Source organism: Meleagris gallopavo, chromosome 17 (assembly GCF_000146605.3).
Source record: "Meleagris gallopavo isolate NT-WF06-2002-E0010 breed Aviagen turkey brand Nicholas breeding stock chromosome 17, Turkey_5.1, whole genome shotgun sequence".
Lineage (NCBI taxonomy): Eukaryota > Metazoa > Chordata > Aves > Galliformes > Phasianidae > Meleagris > Meleagris gallopavo.
Genome location: NC_015027.2, coordinates 11013464 through 11024344, shown reverse-complemented (window position 1 = coordinate 11024344; position 10881 = coordinate 11013464). Strand labels below are relative to the sequence as shown.

The 10881-nt window shown below is 45.3% G+C and overlaps 1 protein-coding gene across 1 annotated transcript; it reads right to left on the bottom strand.

Moving 5' to 3' along the window:
• Nucleotides 1–54: 54 nt before the first annotated feature.
• LOC100543329 (phospholipase A2, minor isoenzyme-like) lies at nt 55–1371 on the bottom strand. The gene is made up of 4 exons (XM_031556030.1): nt 1280–1371; nt 1038–1197; nt 478–599; nt 55–222 (listed from the first exon to the last, which is right to left on the bottom strand). The coding sequence occupies exons 1-4, from the start codon at nt 1311–1313 to the stop codon at nt 98–100; spliced, it is 441 nt and encodes a 146-aa protein (XP_031411890.1). The 5' UTR covers nt 1314–1371; the 3' UTR covers nt 55–97.
• Nucleotides 1372–10881: the final 9510 nt, after the last annotated feature.

The following is a 10881-nucleotide window of genomic DNA, read 5'->3' as shown; positions in this document are numbered from 1 at the left end:
GTCTCCTTCCCTCCCTCCCTGTCTCGGGGCCGCGGCGCAGCACGGACGGGTGGAGGCGCGTGGTGCGAGGGTTTTATTGGCGGCAGCCGCGCCGCATTTAACTGCTGCAGTATTTCTTCTTGTCCAGGTGGAGGTGAGCGCTGTTATACGGTGCCTTGGCGAAGCACATGGCGGCTGTGCGGTCGCAGTTACAGACGAGCATCTCGCACTCGTTGTTGGAGCCTGGAGGGGAGGGTGGGCGGTCAGAGCTCTGCGCGGAGCCCTGCCGCGCGTTGCCCGACTCGAGAGCTGCAGTGCTCCCCAGGACAGTGTTCCCGCTGTTCTGCACACCGTGCAGGCAGCATCACTGTGGCACTACTCCTGGCAGGGCCTCCCACTGCACATCCCTCCCGCACCCAAGGCCACGCAGCCCCACGCTTTCCAGACAGGGAAGGCACAGTGACACGGAGCAGGGCAGGGACTCGGGGCAGGACGTACTGCTACACGTGATCGCCTTGTTCTCGCAGGTGTACTTGTATGTCTTCGTGTAGGGGGTATCGTTGGAAGCAGCACACACCGACTTTGCCTTGGTGTAGCATTGATCGTGTGTTTGACAGCACCTGGGAAACACGGAGGAAAAGGTCAGAAGGTATTGAAAAGCAAACTCAGCTGACTTGTAGGCTGTGTAAGTGTGTGCCTATTTGTCAATAGACTTTGACAAGGCACTGAACACAAAAACCAACAAACCCTCCAAATATTCAGCGATAGCTGAGAGCTCAAAGGACCTTGAAGGGCCTCACTCCATAGAGTATCCTGACCACAAGGACCATCAAGTCCAACTCCTCCCTGCCAGCCCACGCTCCCTGAGGTGCCTGCTATGTGTGTGCTTACTGCAGCAGCTCTCAGGACAGCAAAAGGCAGCATTTACCCTGTGTCCCCCATCAAAGTCTGATGCCCACGGAGCACCTGTCTGCAGACAGGGCTGAGGAGAAGCAGACATGCAGATCCACAAAAACAGAAGTGCAGAAAGTGATTTATAACAGCAGAGTCGTACAAACCTGTCCAGTTCATCCACAGGTGTCCCACTGCCTCCGTAGCCGCAGAAGCAGCCGTAGTCATTAAACTCAAGGAGAGGGTGGCTGTCTGGGATGGTGCATTTGATCATGCTGCGGAACTCCCATAACGCACGAGGTGAGATGGCAGCGATGGCAGCCACCACTGAGGAGAAGCACAGAGGTTAGCGTTAGGTGTGCAGGCAGCAGGCCGGGGGTGCTGAGAGGGGCACGCGCTGCCTACGCACCCGACAGCAAGAACAGCACACCAAGAGTCTTCATTCTGTGGGATCTGACGATGAGATTGCTGTTGGAGGAAACGCAGCTCTTTATACTGCGAGCTCACCTTGAAATGGAAGTGAGGTGCACACACCAGTGTTTATATTATCTAACAGATTTCTCCTATCAGAGCTTCAGGCAAGAGGTTGTGGCTCAAGGTGCTGAAGGCCAGTGGAAGCCAGCAGGGCAAATAGTTGCATTCTAGGTTTTCCTACTAATTTTTTTTAATGCTAGTATTAAGAGCCAGTCTGAAAGGTAAGCATATTTTGAAGGATTCTCTGCTGAAATATACAGAGGTGTGGTATTTACTTTGGAAATTGCTGGCACACTAATATCCACCCTTCTAGTGGTGACATGCTCTTCATGTAGTATCCCTCTTACACTAATCCCATACCTCTCCACAGATTCACCTGGCCTGATTTAGGAAGAAGTTGTTAATTCATCCTAAATCATCATCTGGCATGAGTTGAACTGAAAAAACCGAATCTGTTCTTTACTTGGAAACTATATAGGAGAAAGGAGAGGAGATATGACTGGATAGAAGGAAGTTGTTGTTTACCGTGAGGGTGGTAAGGCACAGCCACAGGTTGCCCAGAGAGGTGGTGGTCCCCCTGTACCTGCGGACACCCAAGGTCAGGGAACGGGGCTCTGCGCACTGACGGAGCTGTGGGTGTCTCCATTCGTTGTACAGAAGTGGGACCAGACAGCCTTTAAAGGTCTCTTCCAAATCTGAAGATTCTCAGAGGTTCTCCTAGGCAAGAACCAGGAGCAAACCTGGAAAGCCTCTGAAATTTTTGGGGAATATTTTCATAACAAACAACCACAGCAACAAAAGCAGGTGTGAATGCAACAAAGCCATGGGAGTTTGAAACCAGAGATTTTAACCTGAGTATATGAGATGCAGTCATTCCCTGTTTTCCATCTTGGCTGTGCAAGATTTTGGCCAACTTCCTCCAGTAACTGCTGAAACCATCTCACACCCATTCCAGGTGAATGATAACATCGCGAATAAAAATAACTAAAGATAATTTAATTTCAGGTACAAGCAGGTGGCACGGTACCCATCCTCCTGGCAAGGCCACATGGGCTTGGCTTAAACAAGAACTGGTGACTGTTTGTACCTGACCTCAGGGGAGATATGCTGGAAATGAACTGTCCTTAGAAGGAGTTTCCATGCACGCAGCACACTTCAGTAGCTCAGACAGCAGTTTCTCCATCACCAAAGTTGCACCCAGGTAGGCACTGTGGTTCTCTATCCGAAAGCATGAGGTGAGTTGGGAACCTTGACTTTAGATTTAAAAATAAGAAAAAAAAAAGGTAAGTAAAAGCCTCTGGAGTCAGCCAGGAGCGAGTCCAAAATACTTTGCTTGTTATCAGACCTCAGAGGCCCTAACACGGTCAAGACTATGGGTTTTGAATTGTTACATACTTGAGATGTTCCCCTTAGAGTAAAAGCCTGTATTTATTTCTACAGTATGCAGCAAGCCTTCTGTTTTAACAGCAAGGGAAGAGGCAAAGCTCATCTTTCCACAGCAATCTGAAATACCAGAGCACTTATTCAGGAAACTTAGAGTTAGCACCCTTCAGCAAGTTCAATTGCATCTTTTTGTATGTGATGGTGACAACATCTTCCTCTTTGGAGTGGCTGAAAGTGTCACGGTGCACACAGGATCCAGTGTTGACAGGCCCATAAGATGCCTCCGTAAGCTGGACATGCTACTGAACAGTCGGAACCAGCACCATCTCTCACAAGCTCTCTGAGTCTCTAGGATTCCCCACTCACAGATTAACTAAGTCAAACAGGTGCTGAGTTACAGGCTCAAGATTCCTATGTCCTCACAGTGAGCACACTGAGCAAACATTACAGGCTGATGTAAAGGAGCCAGTGCTTCAGCTTACTTGGGAAAAAAACATCTTGATCTTTTGACACAGATCAAGCTGCTGACTTTCCCTTCAATATCTAAGTGTTCTCTTTCTCCTTTGCTACTTTGGCCACCTTTACTCTTTTTAAATATTTTATTTCTCTGTTTATTTATTGATGATCCTCAGGACTGTGTGGTTCCTTCTTCCCTATTTCTCAGTGTGATTTTTTATGGATGTTGCCAAGAGAACCTCAAATAAATTGGCCTTGCTAAGTCACAAATCAAAAATACTATCATATCTGGGATTTAAACAGGGGGATCACTCAGCATGAGAATGTGGGAATTCAAAATAGAATATTCAGAGCAGAAACTGTAGAATAAGATAACAGATGAAAAAAAGAATGCTGACTACAAAGGACACTTCCAGGAGACAAAAACTAGAGTCGAGTGAGATGTGTGATTGCTGCTTGATAACTGCCGTGACTGGAGGCAAAGCACATGGCTAGGAGCAACTCATGGCTCTGGTTGGATAAGCACCTGCATGCACAGGTAAGGATAGAGCAAGGGAGCCAGTGTGGAATGTTTTGCTGACATGTAAGTGGGGGTGGGAAAGTTACAAGAAGAATCTTGGAAATCTATAACAGGGATGTTAGAACCTGCAGTATATTATTTGGATTGTTCACATCTCAGTCCATGCCTTCAGACACTGCCAATGGTGCCCCCGTGGGGCAAAAATCAAGCCAAGGCTGATCGAGTCCCATCCAGCAGCATTGCCTGACTGAACCACTGGAGGATTATTTTGTGCACCAGTCATCGATCTGCAGGACAAAAGTTGAGCAGTCAGAACCATGGAGAAATGACTAACGTGAAGGAGCAACAAGTAAACCATGAAGTATTACAGAGAATTTTAAAGTCTCAGAATCTACCTGTATCTACCTCAGCTTCAGTTATTTTTCTTGATTGGGTAAGAAGAAATGCCGCACTTTCCAAACACTGTTTCCTTTGACGGGATGGTTTGGGAAAAATGGACACAAAACTCTGGGACATTACCACTACTGCAGACAAGACTGCTGCTAAGCATTCCCTGTTTGGCATTAAACATCAGAAACGCTCAAACAAATCCAAAAAGAAAAGACAAACTCTCCCAACCATTCCCCATTGCCCTCCGCACTGCCTCTGCCTCCACTTTGTCACTTGGTTAAAGACAAGGATGGACCAGAACCAGAAGATCCTTTTGATCCTGGTCCAGTAGATCTGGAGGACAAACCAGAGCTTTTCCCTCCTGATGATAGTTTGGAGGGGATGGGAAGGAAAAATTTTGTCACTTGTATAGCTTACTACGATGCTTTAGAGCAATGCAAAAGAGATGTTATCACAGGGTGATACTGATACGTTGCAAGCCTTTCCTGTGATGTATTATGCAAATCAGCCTGCACTGCCATACTGGACCCAAAGTTGCCTCCATGGCCTACCCTCATGGAGGAGGTGCTGCTCCTGGGCCTCAAGGACTGCAAGGGTTACTCAAATTACCTCTCATACCATTCAGCCACAAGCCCTCAAAATAGTACCCCATGTGCAGATATTAAATGATCTACAGAAATTATTAGAAACCATCACTTTTGGGAATTACTACTCAAGAGCTACACCCTCTATTCCAACTGCTCAAAAGAGACCCAGACCTAACCTCTAAACAGCACTTAACACTGGAAGTACTCCAATGCTTAGACTCCGTAACATCATTGCAACATCTATACAGTCGTTGTGTTTGTTTATCACTCCTGGTATCTTTTATAATAATATCAAACTCTTAGCAACCATTCAGCTTGTTATGTCGGTGGGATACCTCAGGGAAAGATCCTCTCATCATCCTCAAATGGATATTCTTACCACATACATTTTCAAAAACCATCACGAGTGGAGTTGTTTGCAATGCAAATACAGTCAACATAGTCTACAAACTTTGCGAGTTTCTGACCCTGATTGCATCTATATCCACACTGCTAAAATATTCCGATTGGATGCTTGTGCATTTGCTCACTTTACAAGCTGCTATGGCAGATTATATTGGACAAATCTCCAAAAGTTCAGTTACTGCATACTTTGAGTGATCGGTCCCTTAGTACAAAAGTTTGATTTCGCGTGTTCCACTACCTGAGGTTGTTACTGTAACGAGATGGTTCTGGCAAGACACATAGAGCAGTGGTTCTCTGGAATATGACTGCTACGTGATGTGCATATTGTCGATGGATCACCTCAAATTGTAGAACTTTCTGCAGTGGCTCAAGCTTTTCAAATTTCTGCAGAACAAAAGCTTAATGTAACAACTGACTCTTTGTATGTTACAGGGACCCTTCTGTGGATTGAAAGATCTTTCCTTAAGTTAACAACCCTGCCTTGTGGGCATGGCTCAAGTGAGTTTTGTGTTATATCTCTCACTGTACTCTTCCTTATTTTAGTATTCTTATTTTATTTACCTTATTTTATTATTTATTGTATTTTTGATCACACACGTAGTCTGTCAACTGAGGGCAACCATAAAGCTGATCAAGCCACAGTCCTCTTTGCTACCCCCTCAATTATTTCAACAAGAGTGACTCTCCCATCCATTTTTCCATCAGAATAAGAGAGCCTTACAAAAACAATTCCAACTGACATTGGATCAGGCATTATTGTAACATGCCCTGCCTGCCAGGCAATTGCCCCTTTGCCTCAGATAGGAACAAATCCCCATGGCACAGCACCTCTTCAAATCTGGCAATTGGATGTCACTCACGTTGAAGAATTTGGCCGTCTAAAATATGTGCATTTAACAATAGACACTTATTCTTTTTACATGCTTGCCATAGTGCATACAGGCAAATGCCATCACAGTGCCCATAAATACTGGTTATCTGCTTATGCTGCTATGAGGATCCCACATACAGTAGAAATGGATGATGGCCTTGCACGTAGTTCCAGGGCCACTCAAATTTTCCTTCAAGAATTGGGGGTTAGACATGTTAAAGGCATTCTTCATCCTCCCACTGGACAAGCTATCATTGAATGTGCTCATCAAACATTGAAATGTACTCTTAATAAAGATAAAAGGGGGAATATGGGAGACGCACCGCAAGAGGTTGTATTTTTGCTTTGTGCTGAATTTTTTGAATCACAATCATACAACTCGAGTAGACCACCATTTTGGGGCCTCCCCAGTGCTCAAGGAGCGACTGATGGCTAATGTTCAGAATATGGCCACAGGGCATTGAGAATATCCTTTACCATTAATAACTTGAGGTCATGGACATGCTTGTGTTTCCACAGAGACTGGCCCTAGGTGGGTTCCAGAGCAATATATTTGGCTTCATCTCAATACAGAAAATAGCATCTAGCTCTCAAAATGACTGGGATTGTGTGTTTCTTACCTATTGTTATTGTTTTGCAATTTGTTGTATTGTAGATAACTCATAGGTGCCATAATGAGTGGTACAGAATGGCTGGATTACCAACAACACTGGTAATGGAATGACAAAAGTGGGTGATTTTTCTGTGTTACCAATTCAGCCTCAAGAATTAGAATTATTAGGCACTATCTAGGCTGCTGTGTGCTTCTTCCTCAATTTTAGTAGTGGATCAAATGTGAATTGAACAGGATTCAATGCTATCAGTGCTGGAATCTGTGGGAATAGCTCTTTTTGGTGTAATTTCACCACCCTGTTATCAGTAACGCCCGGTCACGATGCTATTAGCCTACCAGTTAACCTTTTCTTAATTTGCAGAGACAGAACCTGGAAAGGAATCCCAGCAAAGCTAACAGAGGACCTTGTACTGTAGAACAATCAACTCTCTTTCATCCCACTAATCAGGATTTTAAAAATGTGACCGTGCATCACTCGAAAAGAAGGGGCATGCTATCTTACTCTGACTCAACATGTGATTCTAAAATAGAATTCTGGAATACCACCCAACAAATTTTTTGTTTCACTGGTCCCTTCAATTGGCACCTATGTCAGGGACCTAAAGGCTCCTGACTGAAGAATGATTCCAGATGGAACAAAATATTCTAATAGTTTTAAAGGAACTGATATTTGTGGCTGTAGCAGCAAATGTTTTGTTTTGTAGAGAGAGCTGGCCTTCGTAGTTTATCTTATTTTTTGCAAAGACTTGTTTTGCAAGCAGGTGTTCCACTTGGGCTCTGTATCATGCACTGGCCAGGCAGATATGGTGTGCAAATGGAAAAAAACCTGCAGATGCTGGGGAAAATAAAAGCAGGAGAGACGCTGTGGTGGGTGAGAGAGGAAAAGTGCACTTTGAAGCAGGGGACGCCCTGCTGGCACTGCCTGTTGCATCCACCACTGGAATATTCCTTCTCTCTTCTTTCCAGTGGTTCACCATCTCTCAAGGGTTGGTAAGTAATAAAGCACTAGCTTAGGGAGTTTCTGCTTCCCACTTATGGGGATTATGTAACTTATGGGGATTGCGTGTGTGTGTCTGTGTGTTGAATAAAACTCATAATCCTCTGTGCTGCCCTGAGTGCAGTTTGCTTGCCTTTGCTCCTGAGACATCCTGTCTCTCAGATCTAAACGTACCCTGGAACAACACTGCTAAGGCTTTAGACACACTCACCAAGTTAGGATGTTAGCTGGCTAAGGAAAGCAGTGCCAGAAAGAAGTGATGCTCTGGATGGCTTGCCCACTGATGTTAATTCTGTCCGACATGCAACTTAACGAAATTGCGTGGCCATTGATTTTCTATTATTAACCCAAGGGCATGGTTGTGAGGATTTTAAAAGCATGTGTTGTATGAATCTTAGTGATCATTCAAAAATACATCAAAGTATACAAAAGTTGAAGATCTTCTGTAATCAGTTACAGGTATGCACAGAGTGGAACCCTCTGTTTTCCAGGTTGTAGGAATTTGGGCAATGGGCAAACGTGTTCATTCTTTCTTAAGCATTTCTAACAGCATTTCTTGCCATTATGCTGTGCTTGCCTCGTCTCTTTTCTTGCATTCAGCATGTTGTCAATTGAAGCCTTGATCGAGTTATGATAACCTAAATGCATACAACAATGCTGTTACAAAATGAAGGAAAAAGCTCCAAGTCAGGCAATCAGGATGCCATGTATAAGCACGATTATATTATTAATATGATTAGTGCCATTATTATGTAGCATGTTAATAGTTTGCTAATAAACAAAAAAAGGGGGAAATGTGAAAATTCAAGACAGAATAATCAGAACAGAAGATGTGGAATAAGATAACAGAGGAAGAAAAGAATGCTGAGAACACAGGACTCCTCCAGGAGACAAAAACAAGAGTCAAGTGAGCTGCATGATAACGATCCACCTAACATATGAGCACTTCTGGGACATTCTGCTATTCCCTTATCAAAAGATCATTAGAGGGTGGGGGAGGAAAAAATGCTCACAGAAGGGTTTTGCTTAACCAACAAAACCATCCCCATGCTGGGGGTTGCAGGTGGAGCATGAGGAGCTGCGCTAAGTGATGCGTCCACAGGACCAGGGTTGCACAGTGGCAGTTCTGACACTGACTTCAACAACCATAAGTTTCAGATCTGACAAAGAGTCAAAGAAATATTTTGGATGAAGTAGGAAAGGTTTGCCATAACCTTTACTGGACATGTTTTCCATATATGGAACGCTGTGGCAGCAAAAGATGCTCCAGGAATGTTGGGTTCCTCATAAGCACCACTCTTGTCATTCTAAGGGACATCCCCACTCAACAGAAGCATGCTTTTTACATCTTTTATTTTCTGGGGCAGCCAGCAGGAGGGAACACGATGGCCAACAGGCACACAGGGCATCCAACACAAAGAAGGGCACTGGGTTTGGAAGGATGAGACCAGCATGGATTCTCAGCCCTTTGACAGTCTAGATGTCACACTGTGACATTCAGAAAGTCACTCAGCATATGCTTTCCATAATGTAATAGGTGCAATACCATGACCCATACTTTTTTGCAAGGCATTCTGAGAAAAAGCATGAATGAGACAGCAGGTAAATAGCATTGCTATACTCTTACAGATCTTTCCTTTTTTCTTTTTTTTTCAGGAACAAATTTGCTTCAGGAAGGTGGAAGGTAGAGCTCAGCCAGCTGGGCTTTAAAACCACTGTTCCAAATACAGATGTTTCCTGCAGGTTAGTGTGCAGACCCCAGTCCTCTCCCTTCCCTAACTAACAAAAAGTGCCTCGGTCTGTATTTTTTTTCCCCTCCTTCACTACTAAGCACTGTAAGAGGAAAAGTTGAGCCTGAGTGGAAGAATAAAAGTGGAAATGTATAGTATAGGTCTGCAGACAGAAAGTGAAACAGTCATTACCCTGAGCATAGTTGTTTACTTTCTGTATGCGTTGTCTCAGCTGGCATATCTTCACCTTTAAGGCTGCAATGTCCACATGGTTGGAGTAATTCAACTCTTCCTGCAGGGTCCAACAAATCTTGGCTTAGAAAACAATAAAAAGGAAGATAAGAGGCTGAGTTCACTTCAGCAACACAAACCCAAGCAGTCCCTCCAGCATGCCGCATGCCAGCTGTAGTGGCTGTGGTGCTGCACGTCGTTCCAGAGCTCCCATACTCAACAGGCACAGGGATGTCTGTCTTTTCAGTTACTGCTTCTGTTCTTGGAACAGAAACACAGACTGGCGTGGCAAAAGATCTTCACTCAGTCTGTGTTCTTCCCACCAGGCAGTCAGCCTGAGCATTCACCAGATTACTGTTAAACTCTACTTTCCACAATGTGCCTCAAAGCTCTGAACAGAAACCTTCAACACTCCCTCAGTTCCCCCCCAGCCCTACACCTGCCATTGCCTGGGACTTGGCACTTGAGGCTGTGTGAGAAGATCCCCTACATAAGGTCTTGCTAGGAGGGGAGGCTTTCTAAATCTACTGTTCAGTCATCTGCACCAACAAATGAGTATAAGAAGCGTGATCAAGGACTGAAAGATATATGTAGGCTTACAGAAACACGTATGGAGCAAGAGATAGGATGAGTTGGTGCTTTCACCAATGCACTGAATTTATGTTAGAGCAGCCCAAGTACTGCTCTGCGGGAGCAGATGCACTTCCACCTCCAGTCTTGTTCCCACTACAGGCAAGGATGCATTTTTGAAATGCTGCCAGCTGCATCTCAGCTCTCTTTCTACTTACAGCCCGGCGTTTCTTCCAGACAGCAAAGGTTTGTTGTTTCCACAATGGATTTGTCATTAATCACCACAAAGGGATTGCAGTAACTCCCACTTAGGACCTTCACTCTCCACAATGACCACAGAATCAAAATCTGTCTGTCAGGTCAGGGGGGCTCTTATTGCACTCCCACCCCAACAAGTTATCCACCCTAGTTGTGTGACGGAATCGCACCCGGGATCCTCCACATTTCTGATGAAAACCCAGAGCTCAGCGCTTCCAGAAGACTCACAGATGTGCACAGCTGAGGGAAATAGGAAACGAACACTGCCACAGAACGAGGACTGCCTGCCCTGACACGGAGCAGCTGCATGCGAGACGCACGCACTCAAGTTTTTGTTTTGTTTTTTAAGAAGAACGTGATTCGCCATGCTACCCCGTGACCATTCTAACACCCTCAGAGCCTCAGGGACGCACGGAGCGGCCCTCCGCACGGAGCGGCAGTGCAGGGCGCGCCCAGCAGGGCGGGACGCGGTCAGACGGCCCTCAGAAGGCCGCCTCAGCCCCGCACACGGCGGCGCCCCGAGGGA